This window comes from Curcuma longa, chromosome 2, assembly GCF_044706935.1.
Source record: "Curcuma longa cultivar G26 ecotype Majalengka, Jawa Barat chromosome 2, ITB_CL_G26_1.1, whole genome shotgun sequence".
Taxonomy (NCBI): domain Eukaryota; kingdom Viridiplantae; phylum Streptophyta; class Magnoliopsida; order Zingiberales; family Zingiberaceae; genus Curcuma; species Curcuma longa.
The window spans coordinates 531,626-554,413 of record NC_133862.1 but is presented as its reverse complement, the minus strand read 5'-3'; the positions used below and the strand labels follow the sequence as shown (position 1 = coordinate 554,413).

Here is a 22,788-nt window from a genome sequence, read left to right as displayed (position 1 = left end):
CCCATTACCAAATTGGGATCCACGTGCCCGACCAGCACAACCGACTGCCACGCTTCAGGCATTAAACCCAGTGAGACGCATCCCGGAGGAATCGAACCGTGGAAGTGACCTATGGAGAGGGAATGCGTTACCAAGTGCGCCACGCCCCTGGGGGTCACATGATCGATCTTATGATCATATATGAGGAGGTAAATTGGAAAGCTGCAGTTGACCACTACGAGGAGCGTATTGTCTCGATTTCGTTGAAATTCGATTTTTATCCATTTTAGTAAGTTTGTTCTACAGTAATCAACTCAATCATATCTTGAGAGCATGTCCTCGTACTCGATCATTCATCTCATATGTTTTCATGTAGATCATACTTATTCGTCAAAACCTCTAGCATGGGTATAATGTATATATATATTTTTCATTTTTGTTGTGCTAACCAATTGCGTTTGACCTTGCTAAGCCATTAGTAAGAATCCAAGCTAACAATTGGAGGAAGAAATGTTATTCACCTCGTCTAGTGTTTGGGCCATCCGTTGCAAGGTTCTTAACCCTAAACTTCTATATCATAGTCATGATTCCTCTTGATTTCATTCCTTATACCAGTAATATTTCATTAGTAGCAAAATTGGAAGATGACTCTATATTATCATATCCTTTAGTTTACTATTATTTTCAAAGGATATGGTACCTCAAATACAACTAAGACTCAAATACAGGATGTTCCCTCCTTCGTCGTGGTCAACTACAACTTCTCGATTTACTTCCTCACAGATGTTCGTAGATCCGACCGTGTGGGATCATTAAAGTAACGGATTCCACCTTTTACTGAAGAAGGATGTCTAATTATCCATTAGAGGGTTTAGCTGCTGCATCGTATCCTAAGGGGGGCGATGGTACCTCAATTCCTATATCTTAGGATGGTGAATTTGTTTTTATCATAGATCATATATCTTAAACATCCACTATTAATGATCTATTAGTCAATGTGTTCTCTTTGTGTATACCTATCAACAACACAAAACAATTTTAGACATGAAAGATTCATATTATTATACTTTTAGTAATCCTTTGCCCTCGAGCTATCCATGTACTTAGAATTCAAAACTCAAAGGGCATAAGAAATTCGCCTGAACCAGTGAGATCGATTCCCAAATATAGTTTTGAATAAAATTTTAAATTTAAATAGAAAGATATGCTTTCATGAGATAGTAAAAAATTTGCATCTACTAAGATTTAAGATTTGATCAAAACTACAACATAAAACTAAGATTATCCCGGTCTATATATATATATATATATATATATATATATATATATATAGAGGAATGATATCCCGCGCGACAGAAAATCGCGACTCCCCTACGCGACCGCCGACCTCCCGCCGTTCATCGCCGTCGTTCTTCGCCGTCCGGTCACCGCCGGCCACCATCCCGGGCTCGTTGGAAGCGCAACTCGACGGCGCACACATCGGCACCGGATTGGGCCGGAATCCGGCCGGAATTCCGGCCGAAACACAGCAGACGCGATGAACGCCGATTTCGCCGGAATCCGGCCGGATTCCGGCCAAATCGGGGCCGGAATCCGGCCGCGGTCGACGCGCCGGCGCTGGGCGCGTCGACCGCGGCCGGAGTCCGGCCCCGATTCGGCCGGAATCCGGCCGAAATCGGCCAACAGTGTCTGTTGGCCCATTTCGATCGGAATTCGGCCGGATTCCGGCCGAATCGGGGCCGAACTCCGGCACCCGCCGGACCGCCGGTGAGTTGCGGTTCCAATGGGTCCGGTCCGGCGGCAATCGGTGGTCGGACGGCGATGAACGGACGCCGGGAAGCGGCGAACGTCCGAGGAGAAACACTGTGCAATCGCGAGAAATGGACGGCTGAGATCGGGATGCGCACGAGCGCGCATCGGGCGGTTGCGCAGGATATCAAAACCGTATATATATATATATATATATATATATATATATATATATATATTTGATATACTGCGCGACGAAAAAAATGCGAACCCGTGCGCGATCGATCCACGCCCGATCGCGATCAACCGCAGCCGTCCAAAAATCGCGATTGCACAGTGTTTCTCCTCGGACGTTCGCCGCTTCCCGGCGTCCGTTCATCGCCGTCCGACCACCGATTGCCGCCGGACCGGACCCGTTGGAACCGCAACTCACCGGCGGTCCGGCGGGTGCCGGAGTCCGGCCCCGATTCGGCCGGAATCCGGCCGAATTCCGGCCGAAATCGGCCAACAGACACGAATCGGGGCCGGAGTCCGGCCCCGGTCGACGCGCCCGGCGCCGACGCGTCGACCGCGGCCGGACTCCGGCCCCGATTCGGTCGGAATCCGGCCGAATTCGCCGCCAGACGCTGGCGGCCGATTTCGGCCAGAATCCGGCCGGATTCCGGCCGAATCGGGGCCGGACTCCGGCCGCGGTTGACGCGCCGGCGCCGGGCGCGTCGACCGCGGCTGGAGTCCAGCCCCGATTCGGCCGGAATCCGACCGGATTCCGGCGAAATCGGCCTCCAGCGCGTCTGCTGTGTTTCGGCCGGAATTTCGGCCGGATTCCGGCCCAATCCGGCTGGAATCCGGTGCCGATGTGTGCGCCGTCGAGTTGCGCTTCCAACGAGCCCGGGATGGTGGCCGGCGGTGACCGGACGGCGAAGAACGGCGACGATGAACGCGGGGAGGTCGGGCGGTCGCGTACGGGAGTCGGGTTTTTTCGTCGCGCAGGATATCAGACCTGTATATATATATATATATATACGACCGCCGGACCTCTTCGCGTTCATCGCCGCCGTTCATCGTCGTCCCGTCACCGCCGGCCGCCATCCTGGGTCCGTTGGAACCGCAACTCGACGGCGCACACATCGGCATCGGATTCCGGCCAGATTGGGCCGGAATCCGGCCGGAATTCCGGCCGAAACAGAGCAGATTCATCCAGCGGCGATTTCGCCGGAATCCGATCGGAATCCGGCCGAATCGGGGACGGACTCCGGCCGCGGTCGACGCGCCCGGCGCCGGCGCGTCGATCGGGGCCGAAGTCCGGCCCCGATTCGGCCGGAATCCGACCGGATTCTGGCCGAAATCGCCGCTAGACACTGGCGGGCGGTTTTCGCCGGAGTCCGGCCCCGATTCGGGCTGAATCCGGCCGAATTCCGACTGAAACCGGCAAATAGCCACTGTTTGCCGGTTTCGGCCGGATTCCGACCGAATCGGGGCCGGATTCCGGCACCCGCCGGACCGTCGGCGAGTTGCGGTTCCAACGGGCCCGGTCTGACGGCAATCGGTGGTCGGACGGCGATGAACGGACAGCGGGAATCGGCGAAGGTCCGAGGAGAAACACTGTGCAATCGCGATAAACGGACGACTGTGGTTTCACGCGATTCGGTAGTGGACGGCTGGGATGCGTCGCGCACGGGTCGGGCAGGATACCGTCGCGCAGTATATCATTTCTATCTATATATATATATATATAGAGAGAGAGAGAGAGAGAGAGAGAGATTTGATATATTGAGCGATAGATTCGTGCGCACTCGTAAGTGATACCCCAACCCACCGCCACTATCACCAGCCAAGTCGCGCCATTCGACTACCGCTGGTTGCTGGCTCGGGCGTGATTGACGCGTCGCTCGCCAGATAGTAGTCGAAATTTGACGTAATTTGGTCGGAAACAACCAAATCACCCACCGCGCCATTGCCGACCGCGATCGGGCCAGATTTCAGTCGAATTGCAATTGGAATCCGACTGAGGACGGGCCGGCGTCACACGCCGATCCTTCCTCGATCGGTCTCCAACTGCGATTCGATCGGAATCCGACCCGATTATAGTCGATAGTGGCCGTGCCATCTCCGGCCGCATGATTTGATTGTTTCTGGCCAATATACGTTGGATTCCGACCACTATCCGATCGGAATCCGATGCCGAACAAAGCACCAGCGAGCGGCGCGTCGATCGCGTCTGAGCCAGCGGCGGGCACTAGCCGAACGACGTAACAAGGCCGCCAGAAGTGGCGGTGGATCAACGGTGTCGCTCACGAGTGCGCATGAATCTGTCGCTCATGATATCATTTTCGTGTATATATATATATATATATATATATTAAAATTTAATTTTCTCTCCGTCTTATAAAAATTATATTTTATGATTTTCTAAATTTATTTAAATATATTTTTAAATTTATAATTCATATAAATAATTTTAAAAATATTTATAATATATTAAAAACTTATCTTTTTTTATTTTTAAATTATAATTTATCCAATAATCTTTTTGTTTTTAATGAGTTCTCTAATTTGTGGACAAACATTTTTTTTAAAAATGTTTATATTCTCAGGTGGGGCCCCACCTTAAATTATCCCAAACTGAGGCAAGCTCAGAGCCGTCCTTTCCTTTCTCCCGAGCTTGCAGCGAGCTACAAGCAGAAGGCGAACGGGCATTCTGCCGCCGCCGGAAGGAGCGAGGGGGCCGCCGCATCGCCGGCCAACGCTGGAAGAGGCGGCGCTGGTTCACAGCTCGTCATCGTTCGGTAGGAGAATCAGTTGATTTAATTTTGATAAGATCTCCTATTTAGGATAATTCGATTGTTTACGAAGAGTTTAGATCGCAATTATTCGGCAGGGTATAACATCAGTAGGTCCTTAAATTCTTCTAATGTCTTTCCAAAGCATTGTCCCAAGTAGACCAGAATGGATCTATTTGTTGGTTGATTAGGGAAATAGTAAGCTTTTCAGTTGGAGAAGATCTTTGGCCTGAAATAGTAAGCTTTTCAGTTAGGACCTCCTTTTTGGCCTAAACTATGTTTGCAATACGAAAATAGGTTAGGCCGAAGGGGTGAGAGATGTTTTCTTGTTTAAACTTTTTCTTTGTAACTTTTTTATATTGATAATGTCTTCACGTATTTGTTTTTTTTTAAATTGTAGCGTTATTTTATATTTTAAACATATATTCTTATTTTTTATTTGTGTACTAAAAATTACTAGCTCTCTCAGAATCACGTTGAGCAAAATTAGGGAATTCAATTTGACTCACTCAAATAAATATCTGCATTAATCTACCTCGATTGGGGTTACTGCCCATAGTGTAAATTATGTAAGAATGAAATCAAGAAAATAATTTGCATGTTGAATGCTAGGATACAACTTTTAAGAATATAAAATAATGCTATGTTATTTTTATGATAAGTTACATGAATACATTATACATATAAAAAATTATGTTTAAAACAAGAAAAATCCTCTCTCACCCCTTTTGTCTGTCTTATTTCCCATCCTTTTTCTAGATAATGTTCTTAAGGGCAAAGAATAAAGCTAAGAATCTTTCCTATTAGTAAACTAGAGTCCAATCCAATCCTTTAGTATCAAAATTTACAAATGATACAATCATTTTGGTTTATTCCAAAGTGGAAGTCATAACATAAAGTTTATTATTTTCCTAATCTCCTCCAACTTCAGTGGTCTTAGAATCAATTAAGAAATAAAATAGTTATAGGGTAGTAGGCGGTCAACCCATTGCTTAGCGCCTGGGTGGTAGCCCAGCTATGGAGGGGCCTAGGCTGTCAACATTAAAAATATTATTAAAATAGAATCATACACTTAAGTTTAGAATCATAAAGATAATAAAAGATTTTTAAATGGATTCAAAGTAATAGGTAAAAATTACTAGTTGCTTAAGAAGATAAGATTAAAAATGTAAAAAAAAAATGATGAAGAAGAGGATTGAGGTACCTTATTGTGAGGAGGAGGATCTTGTGGAGTATAGTGGTCAAAAAAGAGAAAAATAGACATAAATAAAAAAAAATTCTAGTGTTGAAAGTAAATATTGAAAAATTTAAAAATATAAGATGCAGGAAATGAAAGAACAATCCTAGAGAAGACAAAAGAAAATATGACCAAAAAATATCCTCAAAATGGATGAAAATGGCCAATGTTGGGTGAAGATCGACTTCTAATGTTGCTAGAAATAGTAGGCTTGGGTGATGGGGATGTTGAACATGAAATTAAAATATTTTGAGATGATTTTTGAATCTAAAAACTTAAAAAAATACCTTTTCCCACTAAACCTAGACGAACCACTCAGGTGGATTGCATGGCCCACCTTCTAAAACATCCGCTTACCAGGGGCTACCTACCACCTTAGCGAAGTGGTCCCTGGCCAAAAGCAGTTAGGCAACTGTCTAGGTCAATTTTTAAAATTATGTTAACAAATTTATTATGGTCTACTTGTGTAGAAATAAAGAATTAGATAATGCTTTGGTAAAATATTAGAGGAATTTGTAAGAATCTATTGAGCTTATACCCTGTCAATTTGGAATTTAATTATTCATTTCACTTTGTATATTGTCTTAATGCGATGGCTAATCATTCAGACCACAAACTTTTTGATGCTAGTGTGGGCTCATGGAACTCTTTATTTTACTGTCATGACTACAGCCATTGGAAATATTAGATGAAAAATAATTTTTCACACATAACAATTAAGTTGTGTTACCTTTTTATATTTAACATGTTGCTGGTTCCATGTTATCTTATTGTTCATCATTGTTCTGTGGTGTAATGAACAGGAACTTACATCATCTTATTTGAGGATCTCAGAATTTGTTAGTAAAACATTGAAAGATAGTAATAAGGAGCCACCCAAAAGATGCCAGGTGTTTGCATAAGCAACAGCTTGGCAACCTATGCAACTGGGGGGAGTTATGGAGCTCTCATTATGGTTAATAGTGATGTACGAATCCTTAGTAAGAATCAAATCAACTCTATGATTCCAGGGCCATCTCTATGGCGTCAGGACCTACTGAGGTTATACCCTGCCAAATCCAACAGTGGAAGATTGAGTTCCAGGATCAAAGCCACATGGCCATTCATGGGCAATCATAAAGGAATGGATGTCAATATAGAGCACAGTGAGGCTGCCAATGAGGATATTGTCATCTTCTTCTTCCAGTTGGACTTGGAAACTCAGATTCAGGTATACTTTTTTGTTACTTTTCTTCCTGCATTTCTCATTATGGCAATTCTCATTATGTTGTCTGATATCTTAAGGTAGTTGAGCATCCCAATACCTTAAAGATAGTTTTACATTATTTGATGAAATGCAGCCATTAAATCATTTCAGAGTGTAACAACTTTTGTGTTTTGTCCTTTGCAAACTGGGTATTTGTTCTCTGGTTTCTCTTGCCATGGAAGCAACTGCTTTTCCTTCATCATTTAACTTTCACTGATTGATCATTCACATTCCATGCATTGGCTGGATATTTGTGTGCCAGGCTGATCTTTAATACTTTTTGTCATTTCCATTTTCACTTGTGTTTTGTTGAAGATCAACCGTAACATGTAATTTCTATTTCATTCTTTCTCTTTGAAAGACCTCTCCTACTTTCTTTGGGAATGTATGTTTGCAGTATGCCTTAAACATGGAACAATATGAAGCAGCTCAGCAATTAAGGAACAAACTTGATGAGGTAGATAGCTCTTATGTGTTTTGATGTAAATTACATTTTAGTTAAACATGCTGATTTCCTACTTGTAATAGGTTGAAGCAGAAATAACTAAAAAAAGGGATGCCAAACGGGGTTCATCAAAGAGTGAAGCTCAAGACAAAGCCATATATCTATTACGACTTCGGTGAGTTTGTATGGTTTTCTCCATATAGAGTAGTTTAGTGGCTTCAAATGTACCAGCTACATTCAACAACTAGAAATATCTTTTGTTCTGAGCTAGAGTCAACGGGAGCTTCGTGCACCAGGTTGTCCTTTTTTTTTTTTTTTTTTGAGCTAGAGTTGAGGTGGTCGGTTGGACTACTGGGAAGTTTCTGTACTGTGCTGTAGTGCTATCACATGGTACCAGTGGTGAATTGCTGGGGAGAGATAAAGGAGATAAAAGAAAAGAAAAGAAGGTAAAAGAATACATGCGATAGGTACATACTTGGAGGAGTATTTTGTAGCTTCTTCCTCCATTGATGGAAGCTGCTTGACAATTGGACCCTTTTGGAGTTGTTCACTAGCTAAAGAAAATACTGTCAGAGCTTGGGCACTACTTGCAGATCTATTTATGGGCTAAAGAAAACCTTTAGGAGCTATACCGAAAGTTGTGCGATCCTAACAAAATTGTTTTGAGTAGTCACGTTCTTTTTGAAACTGCATCGTTTATTCCTAGAGCTTGTAGTGTGTTGTCCCAGAGCTTGAAGAAGCCCCTTCATAGGTGTTTGTGAGTAGCGAAGAGCTATTTCAGCTGTCATAGAGGTCAAACTATTCCAAGTCCTCTTGTTCCTAGAAGATGTTTGTAGAATGCTCATAAGTTAAAGAAAACCCTCCTTCCACTTGTCTTGACCCATTTTGTGTACTGGTTGGTGAGTAGAATGTGATGGTTTGCTGGTGCCTACTGGCATGGAATAATATTTCAAACCATGGTTAAATAGAATAAATAAATTTTGATGTGTTGCAGCATATCATATATTGCTTTGTAGCTCTATTTGGTGTGCCATAGAGATATACCTTGACTTTTTCATCCTGTTGGTTTAAGTTGTCAAAGTGATTCACATTGGTAGCTTTTTTTTTTTTTAATTACATTATTTTTGATATTTGTTTATAATGTTCAGTGCTGAACTTCAGAAAGCTGTTGAGAATGAAAATTATTCTGCTGCTGCTGAGTTACGTGATGAGATATCAAAACTTGAGGTATGTAGGTGCTCCTTCTACAATTGCTATTTTGTTTCTTATTTCTAAACTCTCTTCTACATGCTACACCTGCACATTCATGCATGCTTTGTACTAGGAGCCTTACTTGCATCTATAATTCTCATTGTAGGCTGAAGCTCTAGCTGCATCAGCAAAAGCTCTTGCTTTTGAAAACGTACAATATGCATTTCGTCTTGGACAAAAAGTACGACATAAAAAGTTTGGTTAGTAGCTATCCTCTCACTAGCATTTCTGTTTATACAACAAATGCAAGCTTATTTCTTTAAGAGAAAATATTTGGTTAGTTTCTATGGATACATGGAATGGAATGTCAAGAACATTGTAGTCAATAAATTGATTGAGCACTTGTAGGTTTATGTTCCATCTGGTTTATGTATGCCAAAGGGGAAGAAATGAGAAGGTTTAAGTTAGGAATCCCAGAAATAAGACTTTTGGCACATGAAATTTAAGATTGGTATATGACATAAAAAGTTCGGTTAGTAGCTATCCTCTCACTAGCATTTCTGTTTATACAACAAATGCAAGCATATTTCTATCAGAGAAAATATTTGGTTAGTTTCTATGGATATATGGAATGGAATGTCGAGAACATTGTAGTCAATAAATTGATTGAGCACTTGTAGGTTTATGTTCCATCTGGTTTATGGATAACTTCATAATAATTATTACATGGAAAAAGGGTCTGGCTTAAATTGATTGAACACTTGTTATATTAGTCATTTGATTGTCCTGCAAACAGAGACGCACAGAAACATTTTGTGTCTTTCTTAATTGATCTGACTGGTCTGAAAAGCACAATCGACTGGATCATTGACTCAGCCCACTTCTAAGATAGAGTCCAAAGCTTAGTCTAATTCCATCGATAACCCTTTTTACAAGTTCACTCACTCTCAAATTCACTTGAAGATACCTACCAAAAGGATACCAATCTCAAATTTCATGTGCCAAGAAGTCTTACTTCTGGGATTCCTAACTTAGCCTTCTCATTTCTTCCCCTTTGCATACATAAAAAATACTAAAACTTTTGACATTTTTAGAATGGTTTTAATTTATCTCCCTTAAGAGGTAATATCAATGCTTAATCAGTGAGCTTACTTGATGCTAATTGTAATTGATTAAAGTACTTTTACAGTAAAAGATCAAGATATAATGACCTGTAACTTCACTTCTAAGAATCAAGATTTCAACCTTAAATTTCTATGATACAAGTGTATTTTACAAAGTAGAGTACCAAAAATACAAGTACTAAACCACTTGTTTGGGGAAATAAAAATTTAATACTAACTAATGTAACTAATTTAGGTCGTTAACCATGAGAAAAAAAAATAAAATCCTGACTACGCCATTGTTTCAATGTAAATGTCTCATTAAATCACACGTGTATCTCATACACGGGATGATTTCATTAACAAAATCACTTGGGCTCGGTCTATTGGGCTAAACTTACTTGACTTAGAAACCACATTAAGTTCTTAGTTCGATTTAGTTGGCCTAACCCATTGGGTCAGCTAACTTGACTCATAGTCTTGGAACCCTAATGGTCCCGATCCAAGGGAGGTTGTCACATATGTGACATAAGACAACAACTTGTTTTCATTAGTTAGGATAATTAATTCTTAATTATTCATTATTCCTTGTTTGAAATTTATGAAGTTATGCGCATGATTCTCTAAGGTTTCAAAGATAACAAAGGTTCCAATTAATCAAACTTGATCCCATATGATGACCCATATTTATTGGTTGCGGCGGTGCCCCTTTCTGCCTTGCTTTCTTTCATGTGGATTATGTTTGATCAGGTAGTTTGCTCCACGGTTTGTTTCCTACATAGTAACACAAGAGGGTTCTAACAAAACCCTTCCCACACTTAATTCAATAGGCTACTTTAAAGAATGAGAGTATGAAAGACTTAGAGAGTGTGAGAGTGTGTTAGAAGATGTACCTATTCCGTACCTTCTTTTTTTATCTTGTACACCAATTGCTCATGTCGCCTTCCATTAACCGCCGATAACGCTATAACCACCCATGCAGTCATAACCATCCTTCCATTAAGGTGACAGTTATTAATGTGGTTGAGTGAGACTGTCTCGACATAGTTGAGTTGGTTAGGATGGGGCAGAATTGTTGAAGTGGACAAGGGTCGCAAAGCCGAGACAATGCTCTCTCCCGTAGTGGTCATGCAGGATTTACCTCTTCACATATGATTGTGAGATTAATCATGTGAGACCGCTAGAATAGGGGATTCCACTTTTTGTTGAAGAAGAGTGAGACTGACTAAGCTAAGTATCCAATCAAAAAGGAAAGATGTGACGAGTGTATTCCTAGACAAGATGTTTTTTAAGAGCATAAGGGTGCACAATGAGGATATTCCCAGATAAAGATGTTCCTAGTGAGTATAATGGCATGCAATAGGGATGCTCCCACATAGGGATGTTCCCAACAAGCATAAGAGTGTACAACGGAGATGTTACTGGATGAGGATGTTTTCAAAGAGTATAAGGGCATTCAATGGACAGGAATATTTTTAGAGAGCATAAGGGTGCACAACAATGGTGTTCCATAACAGATATGTTCCTAGAGAGCATAAGGGTGCACAATGGGGATGTTCCCAGAGAGAGTAAGATTCGCGATGGAGATGTTCTTGGATAGAGATGTTTCCAAAGAGCATAAGGGCAAGAAACGGGGATATTCCTATTGAGTTTTTGTATGCGCACGTTTTTAAAATTTATGTTTCACTAAATATACATTGAAAGCATAATAATCTATATTATTACTATTTATGTATAAAACCCATATGAGGATATACATGTATATAAACATAATCATAAATAAATAGCATAAACAAGTTATACCTGTTGGATGCCGTGAAACAGAAATGACATCAATTAGCAACCTTGAGAAAAAATTACCTTCACTCGTATCCATGCCGAGATGTTCTCGAGATAACTTTCCTAAGTCATGTGTCGTGTCTCCATCTCGATACTAGTCGAAGGAGGAGACAAACGATCTGAGAAAGATCTATGATCTGATTCGATATTGGCGGCTCAAAGCAATCCGATGATACAAATCAAATTAAATGGATGTGATCACACCGCCGTTCGAAGGTTAGACGGTTCACTTTCAACAAGGGACAGTGAACCTAATGACGTGAGATTTTCGAAATTAGGCTTTTCTCTCGAATCAATCGTTATCGATCATCAGTTAGTATCGAAGACGATGACACGACTCGTGACTTTCGAAGCCGTCCAAACGAGAGCTTGGTGTGGATTACCAATAGAGGCGAGACTTCGACAAGAACCGCTCGATTGATGCTAACCCGGTTCAACGTTATCCAAGAGGTACGCATTGGTGCAAGGCCTACGTATAAAATAGTTTTACGCTTATAGTAGACCTACACGTAAAATAGTCATGTGAATCTAATTTAGAAATTTTATATTTTAATTTAGAATTTTTAATTATAGAAATTTTCTAATTGATTAGGAAATTTCGTATTAGAAAATTTATTTCCTAATTAATTAGATTTTCTTAATTAAGAATTTTATTTCCTAAAAAGAAAATATTTAGATTTAATTTAGAATTTCTAATTATAGAATTTTCTAATTTGTTAGAAAATTTAGATTAGAAAATTTATTTCCTAATTAATTAGATTTTCTTAATTAAAGATTATATTTTTTAAAAATAAAATATGTGATTAGATATGAAATTTATTTCCTAATCTAATTAAAGAATTTTGATTTGTGAAATCAGATTCTTTACCATATTTTATTAAATAAGATTTACGATAACTATGGCTAGAAATAGTCATAATTAGTTGCATTAATTATGTCATGTCATGTCATTTGTCATGATTAGTTGCATTAATTATGTCATGCCATTTATTGTCATGTCATGTAGATAATTTATTATTTGCATGAAAAGAGGATGAGACCTGAAAATCCCTTACAAATAATTAAAGCTAACACCTTCCGCTAATATGGTTAGAACCGGAGTTTAATTTCTTGTTTGGGTTGTTGGACTCTCTCCAAGCCCGGCTTGAAATTAAACATGTTAGAACCATCGAGATATGATCTCACGATTATCGGGTTGACTTTAACTTGAAGCGTTGATTTGTTGGACTCTCTCCAAGGTCAATGCGGATAGAGGTGAAGTCGGGTGTTATACATATGATGTATACGTGTTAATGTGTTAACAACCCGATGTTTATGCGAACATTCAATTAGTTGATAGCATAATGTGATAGTTATGTATACGTGATACATAATCGGTATATGATACCTACCATTGTAGCTAAGAATGACTTGTTGGACTCTCTCCAAGGTTGTTCTTATCTATATATGGATATCAACCCATTTGGAGAATACCTACAATCTCCCGAATTCAAAGTAAGGGCTTTTGAATTCGTAAAATAAATGAGATTAATTAATGTATGTAAATACATTACAAATCATCTCTCTTATTTACTTGATTGTATTTCTAGATTTAATTGATTACGCATGTTGTCTTTTATTGCGCATAATTTAGGATACCAATAATTTGACTGACCCTAAACTTTAGGACTGGTATAGGAATTTGAGAATTATTCTCAAAATCCAAAATTGTAAATTTTATCTTGAGTCCATAAAAGGAAAGTAGGCATGTGATGTCTCTTCCGCTTGAGGTAGTTTCGTAATTGAATGTCATACTATTTCCTTGTCCACTCGGGTATTGGATACTGAGTGCGGCTCTTATATATGTGATAATATATAGGGCCTAAGGAATAGTAAAAGATTCATCTTTATAGTTGGAAAAATTATTACTATGTTTGGTTTTAATAAAGAATATCCTTTCTATTTCTTGTTTAAATAGAAAGGGGTTCTATTTGATTTTAGTAACAATTGTTGTTACCTAATTTGGAATGGAATTCTTTATGAGACCGAAATATTAAGTAATAGTATCTACGTGTTAGATATTTCCAACGAGACATTCAATATCGAAACAAACAACAAGCGTGCTCGAAAAGATAATCAATTAACCTCCTATTCGCGGAATTATCGTCTTGACCATATAAGCAAGAAACGCATCACCGAACTCCAAACGGTTGGTAGTTTGAATCATTTGAATTACATTCATTTGATACATGTGAATCATGCTTTAATGGCAAGATAATTAAGTTACCTTTTACCAGAAAAGGGAACTAGTGGGAGAGTTACTTGGCCTTACACATACCGATGTGTCTGGTCCAATGTTAACTCAAACACGAGGAGGTTATAACTACTTCATTACCCTTTATCGATGATCGTTCATGATTGGGGTATTTGTATTTATTGAAATACAAATCTGAGGTCTTTGAATGGTTCAAAGAATTCAGAATTGAAGTAGAGAAACAACTTGACAAGAGTATTAGAACACTTCGATCCGATCGAGGTGGTGAATACTTAAGTCAAGAGTTTCAGATTATCTAAGAGACAATGGAATATTGTCTCAGAGGACTCCGCCGTATACACCCGAGCGTAACGGGGTATTGAGAGGCGAAATCAAACCTTGTTGGACATGGTGAGGTTAAAGATAAATCATGCAATTCTTCCAAGAACATTTTAGGCAACGCACTTGAGACAACTGTTTACTTGTTAAACAGAGTCTCGACCAAGGTGGTCTCTGCTACTCCATACGAGATATGGAATAGTAAAACCTCACTTATCTTACTTGAAGATATGAGGTTGTCCTACTTACGTGAAGAGGACTGTATCAGATCAGCTGGAAGCTAAATCTGATAAATGTCTATTGGATATACCTAAGGAAATGAGGGGTTACCAATTTTATTCTCCCGTGGAACAAAAGCGTTTGTTTCACGTCATACCGTATTCCTGGAAGAGCTTCTCTTGCAGGAAACAGTGGGAGCAGAGTTAGAACTTTGTGAAGTTCAAGAGACTCAAATAGACATTAATGAGACACCTAGTCAAGAACCACAACCGATTACTCATAGTGATGAGCTATCGGCTGAACCTTTGAGACACAACCTCTTCGTAGATCCAGTAGGACACGTAATATTCCAGAGAAATATGAATTTCTCGTAAGTGAATCAGATGACGTGTTACTCATCGAGCACGAGTAAACTACTGATCATGAAGAAGTTCTGAAAAGTTCAGAAAGGGATAAATGGTTAACAACCATGAAGTCAGAAATGGATTTCATTAAAGCCAAGTTTGAAACTTGGTGGAATATCCATTTTGATGAGGCAATCAAAGAGTTTGATTTCTCACAAAATCTGACGAACCCTTTGTGTATAAAGAGGTTAGTGGGAGTGCGATCGTATTCCTGTAATTATATGTTGATAACATATTAATGAAAGGAAATGATATGCCTGTTCTGCAGTCAGTCAAATTATGGTTAGTCAAATGTTCTCCATGAAAGACATGAGAGAAGCGACCTAAATCCTCGGGATTAAGATCTATAGAGATAGATCGAAGAGGTTGCTTGGTCTTTCGCAGTCTACACATATAGACAAGGTGCTAAAAGTGGTTTAGCATGCTTGAATCCAAGAAAGGTTCACCTTTCGAAGTCTACGTGTCCACGGACAAAAGACGAGAGGATTTACATGAGTATAGATTCCTTATGCTTCGGCAATAGGATCAATCATGTATGCTATGATGTGTACGAGGCCCGACGTATCATGTGCTCTGAGTGTCACGAGCGGATACCGATCAGATCCAGGAATGGATCATTGGGCGGCTGTCAAGATAATTCTTAAAGTACTTGCGAGGAAATAAGGATTTATTCTTGGTACATGGAGAAGATGATATGGTTACACGCGGGTATACTGATGCCAGCTACTAGACAGACCAGGATGATTCTGAGTCTCAGTCTGGGTACATATTCATTTTAAATTATGGCGCAATAAGTTGAAAGTGTTTCAAATAAGACACAATTGCAGCTTGTGAAGCAGCAAACGAAGCGGTTTGGATCAGGAAGTTCATTTCTGAACTTGGAATGGTTCCAACCATTGTTGAAGCATTACTTGCTTACTGCGACAACAATGGAGCAATCGCGCAAGCGATGGAACCTAGGTCTCACCGTCGATCCAAACACGTGCTTTGGCGAAATCAATAGATCAAAAGATCATTAGTAGAAGAGAAATACAATTCGAGAAGAATCCCACCGAAAGGAACCTTGCGGATCCTTTAACCTCTACCTCAAAGTAATTTTGAGGAACACATAGAGACGCGTGGTATTGGATACCATGGCGATTGGCCTTAGGCCAAGTGGGAGTCTGTTAGATTTGAGAGGTGTCCTAAGGCAATCGCCTTACGGTTATACTATTTATTGGATAAATAGCAATTCACTATTTGAGTGCACATTCCATATGTGTTTGATTGGATCTTAAACTCAAATACTGAATGTCCGCAATACGATTCATAGCATGAGAGAATTTGTGATTGGATCACAACTCGTGAGCATCTCTACATGTGCAATTATGAATGTATTGAAATTATCCCTAGTCGAGGAATTGATGAGCACGGACGTCATCGATTCTGTCGAGACTAGCACGTTTAAACTCCTTGGTTAGCCAAGCAGCTGATCTCACTGCTGGAGACATTGGATGTTGAGAGTTAAACGTGGATGCTGGTTAAAGGTAACCAGTTCATTGGAGTGACCTGCCTTGAGACTTCATATGGTTCTATACATATGTCAATGAAGATCTCAGTGCAGCTTAAGTGCGAGTTTCCTTTGACTTGCGGTATTCAAGTCACCTTGGTCATGGAGGCTTATACTTTGACATCTTAAGCAAGCATCTCCGAGGAGGTGTGGACCCGAGATGATTGGGTATAAGTCGAAGTGCCCGAAGGTGTTTGAATAGCCCACAGAGGATTCACCGCTCCTTGAAAAAGGAGACGTATACCCTGCGGCCGCTTGTCAGGATTGTTACTAAAAGTCTTTGGCCAAAGCATTACATGTCAAGAGTACGGTACTCTTGGACACATGTACAAGTAACTTGAATCCACAGGACAAGAAAGCAGCTTGGGCTAGGTGTGACGTAGTCAGCCTAGTGGGGACCGACACATAGACCATGTCCTGAACCAAGCGGGTATAAGACGGTGAAAGGAACGAGGCACGTTTAATTGGAGCTGCTGAAGGGTTTAGAATTGTTCTAGAATCAATCGTTGATTTTTCGATCAATTGGGGATCATGATGTACTACTAGGTGTCACTCATGATCGTTCCATAATTAATGGTTAATTACGGACGACCAACATAACCGGGAACCTATTGGGTCACACGCACTACAAGTTCTCCGAAGGACTTAAAACGAGTTTGAGAATTGGATTCTCAGAATGAGAGAAATAAAGTCTGGTTGGACCAGACAAAGGACAAAATGATGGAATTCGTCTTACGAAGATGAAATGAACGAAACTGATTTCGTTCAAATCAGAGGTCGTTTGGTTAGTGAACCAAATGATTCAGTTTTGAACCAAATTGAACCAACTTGGTTTGGTTCATGATGGAAGAGGTTTTGGCAAAACGGAAGAGATGAGAAGCTTCGTCTTGTGAAGACGAATTGAACAAAACTGATTTGGGTCAAATCGGAGGTCGTTTGGTTAGTGAACCAAGCGAACCAAAATTGAACCTGATTTGCTTCGATTCAATTTTGGATTTTTTGCATGAAAATAAATTGTTAAATGAATCGATTTGATCATATTTATTTTATATTGCATAATCTGAGGCTTGATTTTAATTTTCATGATTTAATGACAATTTTTGCATTAATTGGGTTTTAATTGATTTTAGGGCTCAAATCGGATCAAACTCGAGCTCAATCGCGATCAAATCAAGCCAAATCGAGTCAATTTGCCCAAATTGATCAAGCCAACATGGAGGACATGACCTAGATCAAGCCCGATCAAGATCCCTAAAATTTTTGGAAGCCCTAAGCTGCCCTAAAGCCTAGATCAAGTTCTGACCATCAGATCAGCAATCAACGACCCAGATTTGTTGATTAATCAGAAGTATACAAACAGAAACTTTAGGCGATGAACAGTGGCTGCGCCACTGTTCATCGTCTTCCCGCGACGCTATCCCCTGTTGCGCGACGTACCAAATGGCAAAGCCCCGTCCACCCAAATGGATTCCATCGCGTTCCTTGATCCAAGAGGAGGTTGAAACCGGTCGATTGGGTATAATCCGGCAGCTGAGTTGGCGCGGCGGAGAGGGTTTCTTCACCGGCCAAAGTCCCTATTTCATCTCGTTCCGGTCATCCACAGCACCGTCCGGCGCCGCTATCCTTTGAGGGGTTCTCCTAGGAGCGTGAAGCATCTTGGAATTAACAGCAAGCCAATCGGAGCAAGAAGAAGCACAGAAATCCGGTTTTGCCAGCTTTAACCATCCTTGCGCAGCGCCTGTTCTTGTTCAGGAAGGGTTTTCTGGGCAAATTCGTGGTGCTGGCATCGAGCAATCCACAAGAAGACCGAGTTCAAGCTCCAAATGGATTCAACAGCTGATTGACAACTAGCTAAGGAGATTCGAAGGAGAAGAAGAGGGCTGGATGTGTTTACATTTCTGATTTTCGGTTTCATTCAAGCTGTTTCTGAACATTTTTGTTCTTTTGCATTTTAGGCTATAAACAACACATTTGTTTGAGTTTGTTAATTCCAAATGATAGTTTATGTGTTTTAGGATTCAATTTAGTGCCATCAACATGCATTTCTTGCTCATTGTCTGATTTCGGCTTCTGATAACCTAGGTATTACCACTGTTCGTGCCATTTTTGATTCTGTGTATCAGTTTGTTAGAGCTTTACAGTTTAAGCATTGGTGTTGATGGGAGTTGAGTGAACTTGGGTAGCTAATTGTTTTAGAGTTGTTCTGGCTTGTTACAAACCTTCCGAAAACTCTGAAACTCCAAAATTACACTGTTTCGTGCCAATTTCTCTGATGTATCACAGTTCAGCTAGTTTAGGTCTTTTGATTGCATTTTAGAATTAGAGTTAGTTAACTAGTTTTAAGTAATTCTAGTTGGTTTGTTTCCTTACTTACATCCATTGCACTGAGATTCATTTAGGATGCATTTAAGCTTAGGTTACGATTTAAGCTTTTAGGGTTTCCGATAGTTTAGGATTTATGATAGTTTTGGTTTATTTGTGCATTTGGGTTTCAACCATCAATTTGATTTGAATTTGCATTTCGAGATTAGGAGGTAATTTGATTTCAATTGCATTTTGTTAATTCATTGCATTTTTCATTTCCATTTCATTTCAAAAACACCAAACTCCCCATTTTTATAGAAAATCCCAAAAAGAACGATACTCGAAAGCTCAAATTAAGCGATTTTCTACTAACCTTGGAAAAATATGACTCGAGGCCCCTATACTTGATTTGTTTGAATTAATTGTGGTTTTTTGAAATTTAAAATTAATTTTCAACCCTACTCGTGACACATTGCCAATCTAGGGGTGTCAGCCACCGTTGCTGTTCTTTTCTCCACGGGTGCGCCGCTGTCCACGCGTCTTGCCCACTCGAAGGCATCGCCGTACCAGAGAACTACCATCGCCGACTGCCCCGGCCGTGAGCTCTACTTCTTCCTCTCGAAGACACGCCGACCACGAGCTTGCCCTGCCTTCTCTGCCCGAAGATGCGCCAGCGGCGAGCTGTTGAAACCAGAGGAGCACGCTAGCCTTCTTTTTTTGGGAGCTTTCGAAGGCTGAGCCCCTGGAGGAACCCAAGGTCGTCGCCTCTTCGCTCCTTCTTCGCCCGAACAGAATCGGCCAGAGAAGAATCGACCAGAGCTGACGTCTTCCCTCTTTGCCGGCGATTGGGAACCGAGAAACCTTTGTTTCAGCTGAGCACTATTGGCTTCTGTGCTTTGGGGTTGAATGCGAGAGAGAAGAGAGGAGAGACCGTGTGTGCACCATCTCCTTATGGTTTCCAATGTGAAGAACAAAACTCGAGCCGCCGGCCTCTTTTGGATTCCTCCCGGTGAAGATCCAACCGAGCCATTGATCTCCTTTTGTTTCATTATGGTGAAACTGCTGATCATCGAAGCTACTGTAGCTGCCGCTATCGGAGCTCACAGTTGATTATTGTCATTGGTTGTCAGAGCAATTTTCATTGTCAGAAATTGTTTTCGGCCATTGGAAGAATTGCTATCGTGGGCCACCGAGCACTATTCGACACCATAATTATTTTTCATAGTTGTCGGAAAGAGTTTTTGATCATTTATCTTTTATTGGCGGTTAAAGGTTGACCACCGAAAACTACACCGAGAATATGATTTTCGGTGATAGTTAGAAAGTCCCTGAAATGATCGGGACAAACGTTGTTGTGTGGTTTTCGGAATTAGGCTTTTCTCTCAAATCGATCGTTATTGATCATCGGTTAGTACCGAAAATGATGACATTACTCGTGGCTTCCAAAACCGTTTAGATGAGAACTTGGAGTGGATCGCCAATAGAGGAGGGACTTCGACAAAGACCGCTCGATTGATGCCAACCCGATTCAACGTTATCTGAGAGGTACGCATTGAATAATTTATTATTCTAAAAAATTTTAATTTCCTGTCATGCCTTGTACGTTGTTATTTCCTATTTTGCATGTGTGTGTTATGTAATAATTAGTTTTAATTATTTTTTTATTTCTGCTACGCACGTTTGTAAAATGTGTAAACATGCGCATTACACCGGGATGATCCTAACAATAGTTACATGTCAACTGACACATACACTATGATATTGGTTTCGAAAGATTAACACCACTATGGTTCTAGTCTTCCAAAATTAGCACCACAATATTCTATTGATATCACAATGTGTGGTGTTGAAAGATAACACAATTGTTATGTGTTGGGACCGGTGTGTTTGCTAGAGGGGGAGTGAATAGCAACTTTTCGCTCTTTGCCTACAAATCGTTAACAAAAGCACAAAAACAAGAGAAAGATAAAATGAAACCAATGCTAACTCGTTCGATTTACTTGGTATCCACCTCTACGAGGTGACTAATCCAAGGATCCACACACACACAACGATCATTCTATTATGAAACTACTCCTTCTCAAAGCACTCTTTGAAAGGCGGAAAAACCTTTACAAAATGATCTCTTCCTCTTAAAGAAATGAATAGTGAAGGTTTGGGGAAGAGTTTCAGAGTTTACAGAGATTGGAGATCGTGCCAAGAAGAAAAGTGCAAACACTTGAGTCTCCAATCTTCAATCTATGTTTTTATGATTTTTCTGATATCAGTCGACTAACTCAGGGATCAGTCGATTGATGTGCTTTAACGACTCTTGTAGATATCATTTAATTCTCCAGCTGTCAGCCCAACGTTCATATATCAGTCGACTGAAAACTCCACCAGTCGACTGGCCAGTTGACTGGTCAGTGAATTTCACTCGACCAAAGTCTCTATGTATTTCTGATCAAGACATCAGTCGACTGATGACAATGTCAATCGATTGGTGAAGTTGAAAATCTCCTTTCAGCTTCCTTCTTCATCCCTTAGCCATGACTCAAGCCTTCAAACATCTTCCACAAGTCTCGTGTCCATCCTTGCACTTGCTTGAGATGTTTCCCTTAGCTTCGTCATGCTAAGTCTTCCTTTGCCAAGAGGTCGCACCTCCGGGACTTCACTATTTGCCAAGTCTTCAATCCCTGGACTTTCCTATGAACTCAATTCACACAAGTTAGATCACCAACATTACCTAACTTAAACTTATTTTAGTCAAACATTAAAATCCAATGATACTTGGGGTAAGACTGCACCAACAACCTCCCCCTTTTTGATGTTTAGCAAAAACTTATTTAAGTTATGTCTTTAATATAACAGGATATAACATCAGCAAAATAACCATAATGATAAAGAATGAATCATAAGACAATAAGCATGAATAAAAGCATAAAAGCATGTAGATTCTAACTTAAAACAAACCTATTTCTCCCCCTTATTGACAGACAACAAAAAGATCATAAATTCAAGGAGGCAAAAATAAATAGGAGTTAGGGCAAATATCCAAGCAAGAGTCTCATGCCTTTGTAATATTAAATTGGTTCGTTTAGATACGCACTCCCTCTAAAACCCTACTCCCCCTATAACATGCACCAACAATGTCTTTGTGAAGCCTAAAGTATAGGTATGATCAATTCTATATACCATAAAAAATTGATGACTTAGGGTTTTTACGAATTAAATCGATTCAATTTTGGACTTTTACATTGAAAATAATTATTTATTGAATAAATTTGACTTTAATTGTCCTATATTGCATTATTTAAGGATTGATATAATTTTTGTGATTTAATGGTGAAATTTGGCATTTATTCGATTTTTATTGATTTTAGGGCTAAATCGGACCCAACTCGAGCTAAACCGTGGTCAACTCAAGTCAAAATTGCCAAACCGATCAAGCCAACATGGAGGACATGATCTAGATCGAGCCCGGTCAAAATTTCAGAATTTTTCGCAAACCCTAAAGCCCTAGATCAAGTCAGATCAACAAATTCAGAATGGACGGCCAGGATGCATTGATTAATCAACCCTAAACTATATAAACCCAAGTTTAATTGAGAAACCGCGGGCCACTATTCATCATCTTCTCGACGCAGCAACTCTGCGCGGCGACGTACCAAACGGCGGCTCCCCTTCATCCCGAATTTCTTCCATTACGTTCCTTGATCCACGAGGAGTCCAAAGCCGGTTCGTTGGGGAAAATCCAGCAGCTGGAGAGCGCGCGACGGGGAGGGTTTCACCGGCGGTGCTTTTCTCTGTTTCGGCTTGTTCCGGCCATCCACCGTGAAGTCCGAAGCCGCCAATTGAAGAGGGGTTCTCTGAGAGTCGGCGAGCACTCCGGAATTGTCATAGAATCGATTGGAGCAAGAAGAAGAGAGAAATCCGGTTTTTGCAGCTTCAAGGAGCTACTGCCGGTGCTCTGTTTGCATCGTAGAAGATTTCTTCGGGGCAATTCAGCATTCGGGCAGTGAGCACAAACACCAGCAACTACGTTGAAGACTCCAGATGGATTGTCGAGCCACATTGCTGGATTCGACAAGTTGTTGACACCAAATTGAGGAATCAAGGGAGAAGTTTGGCTGGAAGTTTACTGTTTTCATTTCTGAAATACTGATTTCGGTTCTCTTGATTTCGGTTCTGT

The 22,788-nt window shown here is 40.6% G+C and overlaps 1 protein-coding gene across 1 annotated transcript in view; it reads left to right on the top strand.

The window, feature by feature from the left end:
* Window positions 1-4,383: 4,383 nt before the first annotated feature.
* LOC141821741 (clp protease adapter protein ClpF, chloroplastic) overlaps window positions 4,384-22,788 on the top strand; it is a gene marked incomplete in the record, with an annotated part of 22,996 nt that continues 4,591 nt past the window's right edge. Inside the window, 6 exon segments of the mRNA XM_074709092.1 lie at window positions 4,384-4,514; window positions 6,549-6,955; window positions 7,389-7,448; window positions 7,520-7,611; window positions 8,585-8,663; window positions 8,794-8,887. Of these exon segments, the coding sequence (XP_074565193.1) occupies window positions 6,629-6,955; window positions 7,389-7,448; window positions 7,520-7,611; window positions 8,585-8,663; window positions 8,794-8,887 (652 nt within the window).